The sequence below is a fragment of the Anolis sagrei genome, chromosome 2, assembly GCF_037176765.1.
Source record: "Anolis sagrei isolate rAnoSag1 chromosome 2, rAnoSag1.mat, whole genome shotgun sequence".
NCBI classification, from domain to species: Eukaryota; Metazoa; Chordata; class Lepidosauria; order Squamata; family Dactyloidae; genus Anolis; species Anolis sagrei.
In genome coordinates, this window is record NC_090022.1 from 219,229,554 (window position 1) to 219,247,673 (window position 18,120).

Here is an 18,120-nt window from a genome sequence, read left to right on the forward strand (position 1 = left end):
ACTGACACATTAAAGCAATTTGATTGACACCATTTTAATGGCCATGGTTCCACACTATGGAATCATGGGGAACTCTAGTTTTACAAGGTCTTTTAGCTTTGCTGCCAATGAGGGCTGGTGTATCACCAAACTAAAAACTCACATGAATCCATGGCATTGAGCCATGGCAATTAAGGTGGTGTCAAACTGGATTAATTCTACAATGTAGATGCAGCTTTGGATGGGACGTGATATCAGCTGTCAACAGGCATATTTCCAGGTAGGGCTAGGAATGACTCCTTGGCTGCCAATGACAACTAAATATCTGAAACCCTACAGTTTAAATTATAAGCAATTTTCATACCAGAAAACATTATATTCTGACTGTAAGATCAGTGATTCCCAACCTTTGATCCTCCTGTTGTTTTAGACTCCAACTCCCAGATATCCTAGCCAGCTTACCAGCTCTTATGAATTCTGGGAACTAAAGTTACATGATCAGCGTTTCTCAATCTGGGGGTGGGGACCCCTGCGGGGTTGCGAGGGGATGTCAGAAGGGTTGCCAAAGACCATCGGAAAACACAACATTTTCTGTTGGTATCTGGGGTTCTGTATTGGAAGTTTGGCCCAATTCTATTATTGGTGAGGTTCAGAATGGTCTTTGATTGTAGGTGAACTATAAATCCCAGCACCTACAACTCCCAAATGTCAAGTCTATTTTCCCCAAACTCCACTAGTGTTCACATTTGGGCATACTGAGTATCAGTGCCAAGTTTAGTTCAGATCTATCATTGAGTCCACAGTGCTCTCTGGATATAGGTGAACTACAACTTCAATGCCCACCAAACCCTTCCAGTATTTTCTGTTGGTCATGGGAGTTCTGTGTGGGAAGTTTGGTTCAATTCCATCATTGATAAGAGTTCAGAATTCTCTTAGATTATAGGTTAACTATAAATCCCAGCAACTACAACTCACAAATGACAAAATCAATCCCCCCAACACCACCACCAGTTTTCAAATTTGGTCATATCGGGTATTTGTGCCAAATTTGTTCCAGTGAATGAAAATACATCCTGCATATCAGATATTTACATTATGATTCATAATAGTAGCAAAATTACAGTTATGAAATAGCAAGGAAAATAATTTTATGGTTGGGGGTCACCACAACATGAGGAACTGTTTTAAGGGGTCGCAGCATTAGGAAGGTTGAGAATCACTGGGTTAGATGAACCAATGTAAGAATGTTTCCTGTCACCCAGGAAATGCAAAGGTGAAGGAAGGGGCACCCTGGCTCCATGCATCCACAAGAAAAGGAGAAGCTGAAAGAAGCTTGCTTTGGCCTCCCTGCCATAAAGATCCCTTTCAAGAACTCTGAAACTAAGAAATAATGCCCAAGTTCACCTATTTGCATCCCTCTCTGTGTCCCTTCTCTTTGTGAGTTAGATGGTAAATAAGTCTCTGCACTGGGATGGGTTTAGAATAATAAAATGTCAAAATTCACTCCAAATAAATATATAAATGCTACTAAAATGTTAAGATGCTCTGGATGTGAAATATGCAAGAACATGATAGTTTAGAAGACCCCTACAATCCAGGGGAAACTGGGTTTTGGCATTTTTGCTCATTGTAATTGAGCATTCTGGTCATCAGCACTTACCTGGACTGCAAAGGTAAGGAAGTACTTATTAAACTCCTTTGGGCTGCAACGAAGAACATAATAACCGGGCTGATTGCCAGCTTTCTTCAGTTTATTGATTGCGAAGTCCATGCTGTTTTAGAAATATATTTGGGAGTGGGGAGGAAGGTAATGATTAATAAGCTTCAGTTGCAGACCACTCCTAAGGATTAACTAGATTTTAATGCCACATGAAGGCCTTTTAAAGACGAAATAAATTGTGACTACACACTTAAAAAAAACCACTTCTAAATTACAGCAGATATACACCTTCTACATCCTCTTTTTGGCAGTAAGTACATGTTCTTCTGTTCCTGTTTTACATAGAAATATTTTTGCTTTCTCATTTCAAGAAAAAGGGAAACTTCAAGTTAAGAGAACAAGAAATCTGTTTTCACTTTGAGGAAGTGATTGTTCTTGGTGGAAGGCAATGCAGAATCGTGACTTCCACACAGCTGAATAACATCCCACATTATCTGCTTTGAACTGGAATATATGGCAGTGTGGACTCAAATAACCCAGTTCAAAGCAATTATTGTGAGGTTTTCTGCCTTGATGTTCTGGGTTATATGGCTGTGTGGAAGGGCCCCCAATTAGTTGAAAGAAACTTCTTGCTCTCCCATTTCAAGCCTGGCTAGAGGAGAAGTCCTTGATCCCTAGCACTACTGATTACTGAAATCATTATGGTAACTCGTGAAATGTATGAGAACTTAGCAAAAGAAACAAGGATCATCATAATATCTTTAACTTTCAATTTGCTTGAACCCAAGAGGCCATGGAAACCCACTAGGTGAGTCTATGGGCCCTTCGACACAGCCGTATAATCTAGAATATCAAGGCAGATAATCTACAATATCTGTTTTGAACTGGGTAATCTGAGTCCACACTGCCATATAATGCAGTTCAAAGCAGATAATATGGGATTTTATTCAGTGGTGTGGAAGGGCCACACACTCTCAATCCCACAACACTCTGTGATAGATTCACTTGAGGGTTGTTAAAAGTTAGAAAAACTTAAAAGACACACAGCAACAAAATGAAGGGCAGCCTACATCACACACTCAATTGTACTGACAGATACCCCTTCGACATACCCTGAGAAGAGAAATAGACCTATCTCAAAACGTTTCCTTTCTTCTCAAGAAGGAAGCTTTACTTTTCCAAATGGACAAGAAGAATGTTGTCATTAAGGCTGTGGTTTTATGGTTAATGCTGAAACTTTCTTACAAAAAAGAACAACTTGAAAGGCAAGGTTCAGATGTCCAGATGTCTAAAGGGCCAGGCTAGCACAGCCGGTTAAACCGCCTGCTACAGAAGATCCTGCCACCCAGAAGGTTGGCAGTTCAAACCTGTGTTGGGGTGAGCTCCCGCTGTCAGCCCAGCTTCTGCTCACCTAGCAGTTCAAAAACAGCAATGTAAGTAGATAAATAGGTACCGCTTTGGCGGGGAGGTAAAAGCGCCCTGAAAAGACATGCTGGCAAAAATCCAACCAGGAAAGGAGGACAGACTCCTTGGCATGGAAAATGAAACAACAGCACATCCCCATGGCCAAGTCGAGCACAGCCAGATGGAGATGAAAAGAGGGAAGCCTTGCCTCTGTTTGTGTACTGTCTGTCTCTGTCAGTTGTATAACAAAATTGAATGTTTGCCATATATGTACCTGTAATCCGCTCTGAGTCCCCTCGGGGAGACAGCGTGGAATATGAATAAATTATATTATTACTTTTAGAAGCCTTCGTATTTGCACATTTCCACTTTCTCTCTCTGCATCTTGCAAATGTTTTTTTCCAACTAGCATCACATTAGATGCATAAGCCATGATTTCTTTAACTATAATGTTTGCTGTCCTAAATATGATCCTGATAGGGCTGGGCATGTTGCTGAAGACCTGTTTCTGTTGGGGATCAGTGAAGTGAAGATTAGGGTATTCACACTCTTAGCTTTTGAGAAATGCTACTGAGATGGTGGTGCTGGTGCATGACCTAAATAGGAGCACTGGACCAATAATTTCTCATTGTCTAAATAATGAGATTGGGATTCTGACTTGCCAGTGCATTTAATGGGTCAGAGAGAAACTCGTAGAACTGGTGTGCCATGTTTTGTCACTGCCATTGCTACCATTTTCAGACTCGTCAGTGGGCTGCATCTTCTATGAGAAGTGTGCTCATACATGAACAATTCGGCCATCTTGAAAACAAGATGCCTCTCTATTTTACCAAGGCATCTCTATTTTACCAAGGGAAGAGTAAGATTATCCTTTATTGACTTCAGTTTAATGCACCATCAAATCAAAAGCTCACCTCATTTCCAAAACCGGCAAATGTAATGCACAGTGGCAAAAGTGGACTCTGTAATTCGGCCAAAAAAGGTGTGTATTACAGTTGCTTCCTACTTAGAATCCCTTCTTTAGAAACAAAACACCAACGCTGCCAGCAATGGAAAGGAAAACCTTGGGATGCATCTATGCTGTGGAATGAATCCACTTTAAGGACGAGATTCCATCTTTAAGGAGGAGATTCCATCTGAACATTAGGAAGAACTTCCTGACTGTGAGAGCCGTTCAGCAGTGGAACTCTCTGCCCCGGAGTGTGGTGGAGGCTCCTTCTTTGGAAGCTTTTAAGCAGAGGCTGGATGGCCATTTGTCAGGGGTGATTTGAATGCAATATTCCTGCTTCTTGGCAGGGGGTTGGACTGGATGGCCCACGAGGTCTCTTCCAACTCTTTGATTCTATGATTCTATGATTCTATGATTCTAACTGTCCTTGCTCAATGTTATGAAATCATGTAGTTTTACAAGATACTGAGCTTTTTCTGCCAAAGAATGATTGCCAACTACAAAGCCCAGTATTGCATAGCATTGAGCCAAGGCCGTGAAATTTGAGGTGACACCCCTAAAATAGAAGCCTCTGAGGTGGCTTCCCCTTTTGCTTTGGTTCAGCACTAAGATTACTGTATTATGTGAATCTAATGTGCAACCTGATTTTGGTCAAGTAATTTAGTCAAAAAAAGGTGAGCATTAGATTTGTGTAAATGCGGTATTACTCTGTGTATTTCAAGTCATCAGTGTTTGTCATAGAGCCAAAACAGAGGCATGAAGCAAATCTGATGTGCACCTTAATTTTGGCAAAGTAATTTAGCAAAAACAAGTTGAGTATTAGATTCAAGTAAATACTGTATGTTTGAAGTTGTCCATTCATTCATGACCCAAAGTGGGATGGGGAAAGTCTTTCTGTGCATAAGGGGTGCTTTTTCCCCTTCATTCTCTCAAAGTACTAAAACCGAGCCTTGTCCGTGTCCAATGACACAGAATGATTGAAGATGCCGAAAAGATAAATGAAAGTATCTCTTTATGCAGTAATGATGGAGGCTCCAGTGGCGCAATGTGTTAAACGCTTATGTCGGCAGGACTGAAGACCCACAGGTCGGAGGTTCAAATCCGGGGAGAGTGCAGATGAGCTCCATCTGTCAGCTCTGGCTCCCCATGCGGGGACATGAGAGAAGCCTCCCACAAGGATAGTAAAACATCAAAAAATGCAGGCATCCCCTGGGCAACGTCCTTGCAGACAGCCAATTCTCTCACACCAGAAGAGACTTGACATGAAAAAAATACAGTAAAGTTATGACTTCCATCTATGGAAGGACACCAACTGGATACCACCCTGAAAAAAGGAGAAGGTTCCTTCTATTCCAAACCTTGCCTTTCAAGGCCCCAACTCCTTGTTTGGGGGGAGAGGAAGTAGAACAAGAAAAAAAAAACAAGAAAAAGGAAGATTACAGAATAAAATGAAGAAGTCAAAAAGCAGAACTCAAAAGGATCTCCAAAGAGAAACCTCTGCAGAAGGACACGCAAAGCTGACAGGTGGGAAAGGATGAGAACCTTTGCCCCGTGAAGTCAGATATGATTTCTGCCTTCCATCAAAATGGTTTCCTATAGGTGAAGACTGCTCTTTGCCTTCTTCATAGAAAAAAAGTCTGATATAAATCATTTCCTGTACAACTCACAGTTTGTTTTGCCACTTGTGGTTATCTTAACTGAAGTGTATTAACACACTTAGCTCTTCAGAAGAAGGAAACACTATATAATGTCTGAAGAAACCTTCCACAGCTTGAAATCATTTTTTTCTCAAGTCTTTAGAGAAAAATTAACAAGAAGGGAACATTTGTGCAAAAAGCAATTTCCTTTGCTAGCAATTTTCTGTGTTCCCCACAATCATTCAAGTAACTGAGTCCCAAATTGCCTTTTCTGTCTCCTCAGCACTACACTCTATTTCTGCTTAGACCCCTTGGTGAACACATTAAGAATCCTCTGCCTCTGACATCACAGATCGACACCATGGCTATGAGTGTATCCTGAGATTTGTGATTGCCCATTCCTTGCATGGCATGTTCATAATCAAACTAAGAGGGAAAGAAAACCTGTTTAAAGCTAGAAATATGATCTGGGACTGAGTCAGAAAAGTATAAATCTGTTATAAAAGACAACCTCAACGAGGTCTTCCTATATATCTGCATCAAGGTTCCACAGGATTACTATAATGGGAAGAAAATGAGGAATGATTGTGCAGAATTCCTTATCCAGATTTCAAAAATCCAAAATTATGCACATAGATAGCTGTTGTATGTTAGTCTGTGGTTGTGTCTGATGTTCATGATGTGAATGGGGATGATGATCCTGATGGTGGGCCTGGGTCTGCTGGCAATGGGGATGAGGGTTTGCTTGGGCCTAAATTAAGCTTAGATGAAAGGCCCGAGCTGTCTCAGGAAGATTCACAAGGTCACATTCCTGGGAGAGTCTTTCTCAGAGCAACTGTCTGAAGATGATCTGTCAGGTGCAGAAGTTAATGAGAGTCAAGTTAATGAGAGCGTAGATAGAAATCAAGGCTTTTGTAAACAGCTACAAAGTGCTCAGGGGCAAAGAAGATCAATTTGTTTACAGGAAAAGAGAGATAATAAATCTTTATCTGGTGGTAAGGTCAAGATAAATGCTTTGGGATCTGGAAAAGCCTTATATTGATTAATGGGGATGAGTTGCCTCTCTTGGGTCAATGCTGGATTTTCATGATGGTCTTGCTTTCAAGTGTTCTTAGTTTAATAATATACCAAGTTTTTGCCAAGCTCCTGATTTGTGTATTGGATTTTTCATGCTGCTTTGTTTCATGGATTCCTGTCACTGTTTCATGGATTTTTATACCTATGGATCTTGTTTTGCCTTGAAGCTCATGGACTAACCTTTGTTTTGGAACTTTACTGTTTTTGTTAATTTCACTGCTTTGATCCTTTGATAAACTGCTTGCTGATTCTACCAAGCAGGTGTGGTGTTTAAGGTCAGAGGTGTTCCTGCTCTAATACGACAGTAGCTGAGATAGTGACACCTTTCCTTTCTGTAGTTTATTGTACACAAACTTTGTCTCATGCACAAAATAATTACAAATAAAATTACCTTCGGGATACGTATACAAAATGTATATAAAATACTAATGACACTGGCTAACAAAGATTTTGTTGCCTCAAATTTGCTTCTTCAATATAAATGCTTTTTAATTGCTTTTAATTTTTTGTATTTACTTTTGTTTTACATTTATTGGGTTTTGTCATGTTATTATAACATGCAGCATTATCACAGGATGTCTATGCTCAACGCCACTGGAGAAATTATACTGCTTAGCCAGTATTGCACCACCTGATATCTGTTAGGAAGTAGCAGTCAAGAATGAGAGGACCAAGGCATTGATATCTCCGGCCCATCCTCTGTTCGGATATCAGACAGTATGCCAACAATTTAAATCAAGAAATAGCTTTCTAAGATCCACAGAGATACCCGTAGGAACACCTCAGCAAGCAAGAGTCCAAAAGTGGCAGAGTAAAATCTGGAACATCAATCAGTAGCTGATACCAGATGAGAAACTCCCTCCTGGGCACACAGAAGACTGGGTGACTTGGAAAGTGCTGAACAGACTGTGTTCTGGCACCACAAAATGCAGGGCGAACCTTAAGAAATGGGGCTGCAAAGTGGAGTCCACGACATGCGAGTGTGGAGAAGAGCAAACAACAGACCACCAATTACAATGCAGTCTGGAGTCCTGCCACATGCACAATGGAGGATCTTCTTATAGCAACACCAGAGGCACTCCAAGTGGTCAAAGGAAATGTAGCATAATGCCAAGTTTTTGACTTTGTAGTTTTTTATACATTATAAGTGTATTCTTAATTTGCTTCTGACATGATAAATAAATAATGTTATTATAAGCCATCTTGAGCCCCCCCCCCCCCCTTTTTTGGAAAAAAGACGGAGTAGAAATAAAGTGAATAATAATATTTTTTTCCCAGAGTAAGAAAATTGTCTATCAAAAAAATGAAATGTTTCTCCCTGATATGAAGGCATTTCCCCTCAAAGTCTTATACAATATGACACTCACGAAATTGGCCCATGGCAGTTGCTCTGGATGCTCTCAAGAACTGAAGGAGGTGCCACTTCTTTACAGAGAAAATGGTGGGCATCAGCCGTTAATCTGTAATACCCATCAATTAATGATACAAAAGAAAGAGCATCTTTTAATGAATGAAACTCAGCTTCCTGGAAAGACAAAAAGGGGAAGGGATAATATATTAAATTTTTGCAACATGTTTATAAAACTTGCTTGAATATCGTAACACCTAATACCTGACCATTTTATCCTGGCCCTCTTATTCTATGAACTGAAATAAGTTTTCAATGGATGACACCAGTGTTTCTCAACCTTCCTAATACTGCAACCTCTTAATGCAGTTCATCATGCTATGATGAACCCCACCAAAAATTATTTTTGTTGCTATTTCATAACTAATTTTGCTATTTTTATGAATCGTAATGTAAATATCTGATATCCAGGATGTATTTTCATTCACTGGACCAAATTTGGCACAAATACCCGATATGCCCAAATTTGAATACTGGTGGGGTTGGGAGGGGGATTTATTTTGTCATTTTGGAGTTGTAGTTGCTAGGATTTACAATTAAAGAGCATTCTGAACTCCACCAACGATGGAATTGAATCAAAGTTGGCACACAGAACTCCCATGACCAACAGCAAATATTGGAAGGGTTTGGTGGGCATTTAGCTTGAGTTTTGGAGTTGAAGTTCATCTACATCCAGAGAGCACTGTGGACTCAAACAATGATGGATCTGGACCAAACGTGGTACAAATACTCAATATGCCCAAATGGGAACACTGGTGGAGTTTGGGGGGAATAGACCTTGACATTTGAGAGTTGTAGTTGCTGGGATTTATAGATCACCTACAATCAAAGAGCATTCTGAACCCCACCAACGACAGAATTGGGCCAAACTTCCCACACAGAGCCCCCATGCCTTGAAGGTACTCGCTGGTCTCCCTCCAGCTTCGTATAGTCCCCCTCACATGCACATACACCCCACGCTGCCATGCACTGAGCATGCCTGCTTTTCCCTCTCTGTTTGGAGTCCCAGCTCTCCCCTTGGCTGAGAGGTTGGCCAATCACAGCAGGAGGAGGGCTTTTGGTGGTTGGATTTGCTGTCTGTTTCCAAAAAGGAAGAGAAGGACAGGCAGAGAGATCTTCAGCCTTCTCAGCCAAAGTGGTTCCTAAGACCATCAGAAGTATATGTTTTCTGATGGTCTTTGGCACTCCCTATGAAACTCCCTCACGACCTCCAGGTTGAGAAACACTGGGTTACATGATGGACATGGATTAGATTAGATTCTGATAGTGTATTTTGAGAATAGGTTTACTTCAAAAATATCTTTATGCCTAAGCAGTAGTATGCTGTGGATTTAGAAAGGCTTCAATATATTTGGCCATGGCTTCAAGTTACAGTAAGACAAGAATGATCTGGATCCAAACCATAGTGAGATAAATTACACTGCAAATTTTTGAATGGAACACACAGTACCAATATAGACATCTAAGCCGGTGGTTGGGTTCTAGTATGCTTTTACATAATTGAACATAATTTATAGGATATTTCCTTGCAGCTTTGGTGAGCTCTAACAACTAAGAGACAACATGCAGATTCAGGACGTTGAATGTCTCATCTTCCCTCAGCTTTCCCTTTTTGGAACATCATTTTCAAAACCTTGAAGCCTACATATATTTTGTGCAACTACAGTTGGCCTAGGTCAGTGGTTCTCAACCTGTGGGTCGCCAGATGTTTTGGCCTTCAACTCCCAGCTGGGATTTCTGAGAGTTGTAGGCCAAAACACCTGGGGACCCACAGGTTGAGAACCACTGGCCTAGGTCATTATAGATGTGTACCAGATACTTTGCTGAGCTCAAGACACCTGCCCTCCCTACTTGAGTGCACACAGAACAAGAATGTAGGCAAAATTGTAGAGGTTTAAGATCTTCTGGGGAGGCCCTGCTCTCGGTCCCACTTCCTTCGCAGGTGCGGTTGGTGGGGACGGGAAACAGGGCCTTCTGAGTGGTGGCCCCTTGTCTGTGGAACTCCCTCCCCAATGAAATCAGATCAGCCCCTTCTCTCCTGACCTTCAGGGGAAAAAAAATCTTAAGATGTGGTTTTGAGACCAAGCTTTTGAAAAGTAATTGGAGCAGTGCAATAAGTGACCACAAATCAATGTGATTCACAAATGGAACGGCCCTGGATTATGTTTCCAACAGCGCGATTTTAACTGATGTTTTAATAATTCATGTTTTAATTGTAATTTTTTATTTGATACATGTATGTATGGCATCAAATTTCTGCCTGTTGTAAGGCCACCTTGAGTCCCCTCCGGGATGAGAAAGGTGGGATACAAATATGGCAAAATAAAATAAATAAATTGTAGTCACACAGTGAATAATAAATTAATAGTAAATCTGCATTCTGTCTCTATGGTTAGAAATCTCTGTAAAAACTGACCATGTAGGTTACCCAAATTTGATCATGGACTATATGAATATTACTGGCAAAAAGATTAATTTAATGAGCTGGTCATCTTAAACTATTCCATCCCTACAGGATATATGCACATGCTGCTGTCACTGAATATTGTGACTGCAGATTTATGGCATATCTAAGTCATAAAAATAATCCAGTTTAAACAAGCAAGGTAACCAAAATCGCAATACCAACATACCAAATTCTTGCTGTCCTGCTTGTGAATGGTCACAATTCTATTCTCTCCAGAACCTTCCTGGGTTGCTTGCTTAATACTGACATCAATAATATCTGGGAAATCACAGTAGGTCTGTATGTCCTACAAAAAAGATATTCAATTGTTAGTAAACTGTTTAGTCATGTGTGTTTTTGCCAAGATTGTGAAAGTCACCAAATCAAACCAATTGTAACATTAGCAACTTGGCTTGACTAAATAGGAAACTTATGAACTTCTAATACAAAAACGAGTGACTGGCAACATTGTGCTTAAAGGCACCCGTCTCTTTTTCACTCTGGTTGGGTTCTAAACTTCTTTGAGTTATTATTATATTATCATATTTATTTATACCCCGCTCTGACTCCTCTTCAGGGGAGATAAAGCAGGGTATAAATATAAATATAATAATAATAATAATAATAATAATAATAATAATAATACAACAGCAAGCAGAGTGATCTTGTCTGCTGTGGACTCATCTTGTTGTGTTTCAAATAATAATAATAATTTCTATATGACATTAGAACTCAGAAAACCGGTTGGCCTGAATCCATGGTTTGATCCTCTCCTCGTAGAAATAAAACAGTTTGAACTAATATGTCAAAGAAAATGAAAAGTTTATTCCCCTTGCTGGTTCTTCCCACAAGGAGAGGAGAGTAGGAATTATTATTATTATTATTATTAGATACATAACAAGATTAGTATACAGCAAACAAGATCACTCTGCTGGCTTCTGTATTTGATCACACATCGGACATTTCCCAAGTGTCTAGTTCTGTGTGATGTATCGGCGAATAATGCATGCAGAATCGAATAGGGTGACCTTTTGTAGCTGACAGATGGTAATTTTGTCAGAGCTTATTGTTTTTAAGCGCAGGCCAAGGTCTTTAGGCACTGCACCCAGTGTGCCGATCACCACTGGGACCACCTTGACTGGCTTGTGCCAGAGTCTTTGCAGTTCCATCTTTAAATCCTCGTATCATATAAGCCTTTCCAGTTACTTCTCATAACCTCTGCTGTCGCCTGTGATGATGATGATGATGATGATGATGATGATGATTATTATTATCCTCCCCCCAAAAAGGAACAGAGAGCTTTTTTTGCCATGGTAAAACCATATTTTTCTTTATGCCTAAACCGAGAAAGTAAAGAATTTCCCGCAAAGTGCAATGAAGGTACAGTTCTGTGTCGCTTCAGCAAATATCTCCAAAATGGCCACTTCTACTAGACTGCAGTAGCTAGATCCATACTGTTTTCTTCTGCAGTGATTTTTTTAACCCATGCCAACTTGAAGCTGGTGTAAGCAGAAGCAGAAATGGGAACTCTATGGCTGAGCCAAGAAAGAATGAATTTGCAGTCAAATGGATCCAAGATCACTATGCTCCTCCATCAAACAGCCCCACTTATCATTGGAAGAAACAGTGCTTTCAATTGAGAGATTCAGACATGCTTGCTACTCCACAAGTGGGCAACTATGGCCTTCCCCATGCTTTTTGGCTTACTACTACTCTTCTGAATTACTGTACCCAATGGTGAGGGATTATAGAAAATGCGGTTTGCAACACTAAATATTACTCCTATTCTTTCATCTAGTATCAGCGCAAAACAGAGAATTGGACTCTTCATTCCTCTGTTATTTCTGCAATATTAAAATAAGTAATCTTAAAAGCCTTGGCTGGAATCCTGATAAGTATTAGGCATGTCAGCATGGGTGCCAAGAAACAGCATGCATGTGGAGCTCTCTGCATCAGGGAACCTGCTTTGCTCAGGTTGCAATGGAGAACCGAGGATGTATTAAACCTTTGAACAGCCTCCTATTCCTTTACCATTATACAGAACATACCTTTAAAGATCCTTTCTTACAAGGATTGGCCTTTGTCAGATCTACTTCCTAATTCCCTGCAGAATTATCCATTTCGAATTAGCCCGTTTACATTCTAGCAACTCTGCTTCTATTGACAGCCTTTGCACTAATTAAAGAGAAAGGTTGTTATTAGAGATTACCTGTTCTGCCAGTGTTTCGCTCTCTTTATGTTTCCCTCTGGAGCACTGAATTCCACCATTTGCACTTATAATAATAGTTGCACAGCGTTCTTCGCCCGAAGGCTCTCTGCCAGGCTCCTTGACTTCAAATACTTCGGAGTAGAAGGCAGACTGGAGGGTTTCCAGATTTATGAGATACTTCAGTTTCAAGTTTCTGGCACTTGCGTTGCACTGGCCAAACCTCTGAATGAATCTGCGGAACCTGTATCTTATTCTCTTGCGGGTCAGAATGTGATAATCCTGGATTTTCTCTCTGATGCACTTGGGCAAAAACATTTTATAGCTGTGAATACAAAATCCAAACATAAACAAAAGGAATGACTGTGGTGAGTTAATTTTAAACAGAAGTTGCAAAATGCATCACTAAGTATTCCTGAGTCCTAAAGTAATGCAACTTGAAAACATGCTGTTCAGAAATCAAGAGGCTAGTCCATGGTTGTTACACTTCAGTGTTGGCATTAAAAATGTTGATTTGATGTCATCCAAACTAGATATGCAATAATAATGGCACTGAACTGGCCTCAAGCTGTCAGGAATCTCACATCTGAAAACATTCTGTCACTGATGAAATAAGAGGGAAAATTTCCTTAGATTTATCTGAAACCTGTGGAGCTGCAGTGGCACAATAGGTTAGCCCAGGCACAGGCAAACTTTGACCCTCCAGGTGTTTTGGACTTCAACTCCCACAATTCCTAAAATCTGGTAGACTGTTAGGAATTGTAGGAGTTGAAGTCCAAAACACCTGGAGAGCCGAAGTTTGCCCATGCCTGGGTTAAACCCTTGTGCCAGCTGAACTGCTGACCTGAAAGCCAGCAGTTTGAATTCGCAAGACGGAGTGAGCTTCCATCTGTCAGCTCCAGATTCCCATGCACGGACATGAGAGAAGCCTCCCACAGGATGGGCAACGTCCTTGCAGACAGTCAATTCTCTCACACGAGAAGGGACTTGCAGTTTCTCAAGTCACTTCTGACACAATAAAAAAAATGAAACCTGACAACCAATATAGTGGAACAGATAAAATGTCACAGTTATTGTAGTGGCGATCAGAGCTGAAATGCCATGGATGTCCTTAGGGCTAATCAATATCTTTCAGATTCATCTAAAACAACATGTTCTTTGAAAGAATGGGTTGGGATGACATGCATTCAAAATATTAAGAAATGACCACAGTGGGAATTCCCTATTTCCTGCTTCTCTCTTCATCTCTTTATCACAGCACTTGTTTGAGGATTGTGCAGGGTATATGACATGGAAAATTTTGGGGTGGCAAAAAGCTAAGGCTTTCACTTCTTTGTGCAATTACACTTTTGGATATAATGCAATCTGAGATCACCATCATTTGTTAAAAGATAGTTGAAATATTCCAATATGGTTTATTTTCAAATTCATATGTTTGCAGTTCTTATGACTATGGAAAACACCCTGACAGAAGGATGTGTTCTTCAACAATTAGAAGAGCCTTTGTATGCAAAGGATGGGGACTGCACTTTGTATAACTCCATGCCCCACCTTGCTACCGACCATTGCTATTAGATCATCTTCTATTAGATGTCATTGTTTATCTTCTTATAGATTCCTCTATCTGGTGTCAATATCTAATGGATCAGATCAAATTTTATATCTTGAACAAAATAAAGAATGGCCCTCCTACAGTATTTTTACATAATTGGTTTTTATTTGCACAGGAATTTTATATACAGTAGCTAAACGCCAGAAAAAACACATACCTAACAGAATTGTAAATGGATAGTGGGGTTTGGTCCTTTTCTTTGGCCATTCTCATAATATCCAGAACAGCCATGCCCAGACATTCTTCTTGCGTTTCATGAGTGACAGCCATTTTAACCCACCCATGGACAAAGTCTTCTCGCCACTGGATGCAAAAAGAAGTCAGAGAAGTCAGACTGAATATTGACATATATAATTGTTAATGTCAGCAAACTTCTGAGAACTTTATCACACAAAGTTTTCAAAAAGAGTTGTGGCAACGCAAACATACTGGAGAGAGCCAGAGCACACTAAGATGGTCACTCTTCTTATCACACCAATGTTTGCTATAAGCACTTTCAATGAGCTGAAAGCACTTTTAGCTTATCACGGCAGCGCAGATGGCACTTCCCCCAACCTGTGCACTGACTTTTTTCGTCCATGCCCCCCTTTCCCCTCAGAAAAATTGTGCATTTTGCAGGCTTTCTCTATTTTGTGTATTCTGCAAGGGGGAAGTTGCCCTTCTCCCCAAACAGGGAGAAAGTGGAAGCAATGGCTTTTTTAGAAGGTCCGCTTCTGGACTAAATACAAAGTGCTGGCCATTACCTATAAAGCTCTGAATGGTTTGGTTCCAGGCTATTTGTCTAATTGCATCTCGCTGAATAAATAATGCATTGCGGTCTACAGAGGAGATCCTCCTATCAGTCCCATCCACATCGGTTGGTGGGAATGAGAGAGGGGGCCTTCCCTGTGATCACTCCCAGTCTCTGGAACCCCCTCCCTAAGGAAATAAAAACACCCCCTACCCTCCTCTCCTTTAAGAAATTCACTTATGCACTTTAGCGTATGGAGAGGAGGAGGACGATGAATGCTAGCTAACACATTTGTATTATATGGCTGCTATGATGCATCTTAAATGACACACTGGTGTCAGCCATTTTTAGTGTACTGTTTCTTAATTTGCTTTTAGGGTGTATATTGTAATGTTTTAGTTCTTTATGTCTTAGTGGATTGTTCCTGTTTTATTTTTATTTCAATGCTCAATTCTTTTGTTGTAAGTTTATCCTGTGTTATTTCGATGTATTTATATCCATTTTGAGGCATTGAGTGTTTGCCTTTTTATGCGTAAACAGCCTTGAGTCCCACTGGGTGTTGTTGTTGTTGATATTATTATTATTATTATTATTATTATTATTATTATTATATCTAACTGCTTGTCAGAAATGGAATGAAGAGCAGCTAATGAAATGAAGCCCACAACGTGCTCACAACACATGTATGTCCTAAATTCGCTGCACCAGCGCTTTTGACCTATCGTACCTCAACATACTTTGAAAGTGCTTTCTTTCTGCTGACTAAAAACAGGAGCCCCTATCTATTGAAAAGGACAGCCTGATAATGAGTTCAACTTGGTTCACATGATCATGAGATTATGGACAAAGGCGCTTCTAACATACACTACAGGTTTCATGTGATGATCTCCGGTGTCAACAAGAATCTATCTAGATCTCACAGTGCAATCAATAACTTTGGTGTTGCTCTCTGAACTGTAGCATTTCATTTTCTATTAGTCCATTAAATTATCAACAAATAATCAAACACTTCAAATTCAGTATTTAGAAGGGAGGTAGGGGAGCAACAACCTACTAAGATCCAAAAAGACATCTTTTACCTGAGCAAACAAATAAGACATGATGATATCATCAAGCACAGGAGTCTCAGCGCCTCGGGTGACACCGTAGCGATACGCCCGTGTACTGTCATTACAATACCAGTGTGGGAAATAAAACCTGTTAGGAAAGATATATCATCATTTATTTATGTTTTTATATTTTATATGTCTCACAACCTCTGAGGATGCCTGCCATAGATGCAGGTGAAATGTCAGGAGAGGATGCTTCCAGAACATGGCCATACAGCCCGAAAAAGTCTCAATAACCCAGTGATTCTGGCCATGAAAGCCTTCAACAATACACTAGGCATGTTGTTGGGAATAGAAAGTCACCGGAACTCAGGGATGGAGGATCCTGGGGTTCATGACTACTTTGAAGGATATATGGCAGAAGAAATGGCACATGGCTAAAGGGAAAAAAATCCCTAGGGAAACACTGCTGTGAAAAAGCCCTGGAGAAGAAAGGAGTATCATGTTGCAAGCCTAAGGGAGGCTTTTGTGTGCTTGGAGCTTTAAGCCAAAAACAATGTTAGTCATCCTCTTTCCAGCTGGAACTGTGTCTTTCCTTTCCTTTATCTGTTGGTAGAACTCCAACTTTCTTTGTTTTAAACAAGTTTTTGATAGGATTTATAGAAGTCTGTTTTTTTGGGGGGGGGGGGGGCAGTTAAATATTTTGTTCTGTGCTCCCAATACAAGAGGACTGATTTGCTGGTGTACTGGCTTAATGCTCTGTGGCTGATTGAGAGCTTTGGATGGGGGCAACACATCTCTTGGTCTGATTTATGGCAATGAAAGGAAAAGCCTGAAGGACTTTTTCAAGAAATCTAAAGAAAAATAAATTACTTTTAATTTGTATTTGCCTGCTGAGATAACCAGTTAACTTTCTGGTGTTTCCACAGTAGCTGAAGATCCAGCTTTGTGCACTTTGGAGTTTAGAAACATCTAGATCTATATCTACATATATATCAGGGGGCTTCCTTGAGAAATCACACTGACTTTATCCTGTCTTTAATTTGGAGGAGGGAAAAGGCAGCATTGGGGAGATGGCCCTCCTAAAGCCTGCAAAAGAGGTACCGTATATACCCGAGTATAAGCCGACTCGAATATAAGCCACGGCATCTAATTCTACCACGTAAAACTGAGAAAACATATTGACTCGAGTACAAGCCGAGGATGGAAAATGCAGCAGCTACTGGTAAATTTCAAAACAAAAATAGATACCAATAAAATTACATTAATTGAGACAATAGTAGGATAAATATTTTTGAATATTGACATAAAACTGTAATTTAAGTTAAGACTGTCCAACTCTGGTTAAACCATTATTCTAACCTTCTCCAATGTAAATGTGCTTATGTATCCTTCCAATAATAATAAAGAGAGTAAAATAATAAATATAATAATAATTAAAGTAAAATAATGGAAATGTAATAATATAGTAAAATAATGTAAACGTAACAACAATAATAAATAGAGAAAAATAATAAGTGTAATAATAATAGAGTAAAATAATGTAAATGCAATAACAATAATAAATAGAGAAAAATAATAAGTGTAATAATAATAATAATAATAATAATGATAATGATAATGATAATAATAATAGAATAAAATAATGTAAATGTAATAATAATAATAATAAATAGAGTAAGACAATGAATGTAGTAAAATAGTAATAACAACAGAGTAAAAAATACATAACTTTGACTCAGGTATAAGCCGAAGGGGGCTTTTTCAGCCTCAAAAAGGGCTGAAAAACTCGGCTTATACTTGAGAATATAGAGTAATAGCAAGAAAGAAAGCAAGAGAAAGCTAGAGAGGGGGGAAACCAAAGGACATCTCTGCTTCTGCAAGCAACTGTTGGGAAGTAAATCAATATGAACTTCTACTTAGTGAGACCACACATTTGTAATTTGAATTGTATAGTCTGTCA

General features: G+C 39.7%; 1 protein-coding gene across 3 annotated transcripts in view; it reads right to left on the minus strand.

Annotated features, from left to right (window-relative positions):
- The window catches only part of JAK2 (Janus kinase 2), a 130,651-nt gene that overhangs the window by 30,354 nt on the left and 82,177 nt on the right, over nucleotides 1-18,120 (minus strand). For all 3 annotated transcript variants that reach the window (XM_060762282.2, XM_060762280.2, XM_060762281.2), the window contains 6 exons: nucleotides 16,188-16,305; nucleotides 14,536-14,681; nucleotides 12,770-13,091; nucleotides 10,748-10,867; nucleotides 8,074-8,231; nucleotides 1,640-1,751 (listed from right to left, as the gene is read on the minus strand). In XM_060762282.2, coding sequence (XP_060618265.2) covers nucleotides 1,640-1,751; nucleotides 8,074-8,231; nucleotides 10,748-10,867; nucleotides 12,770-13,091; nucleotides 14,536-14,681; nucleotides 16,188-16,305 — 976 coding nt within the window. The remainder of the gene's footprint in view (nucleotides 1-1,639; nucleotides 1,752-8,073; nucleotides 8,232-10,747; nucleotides 10,868-12,769; nucleotides 13,092-14,535; nucleotides 14,682-16,187; nucleotides 16,306-18,120) is intronic.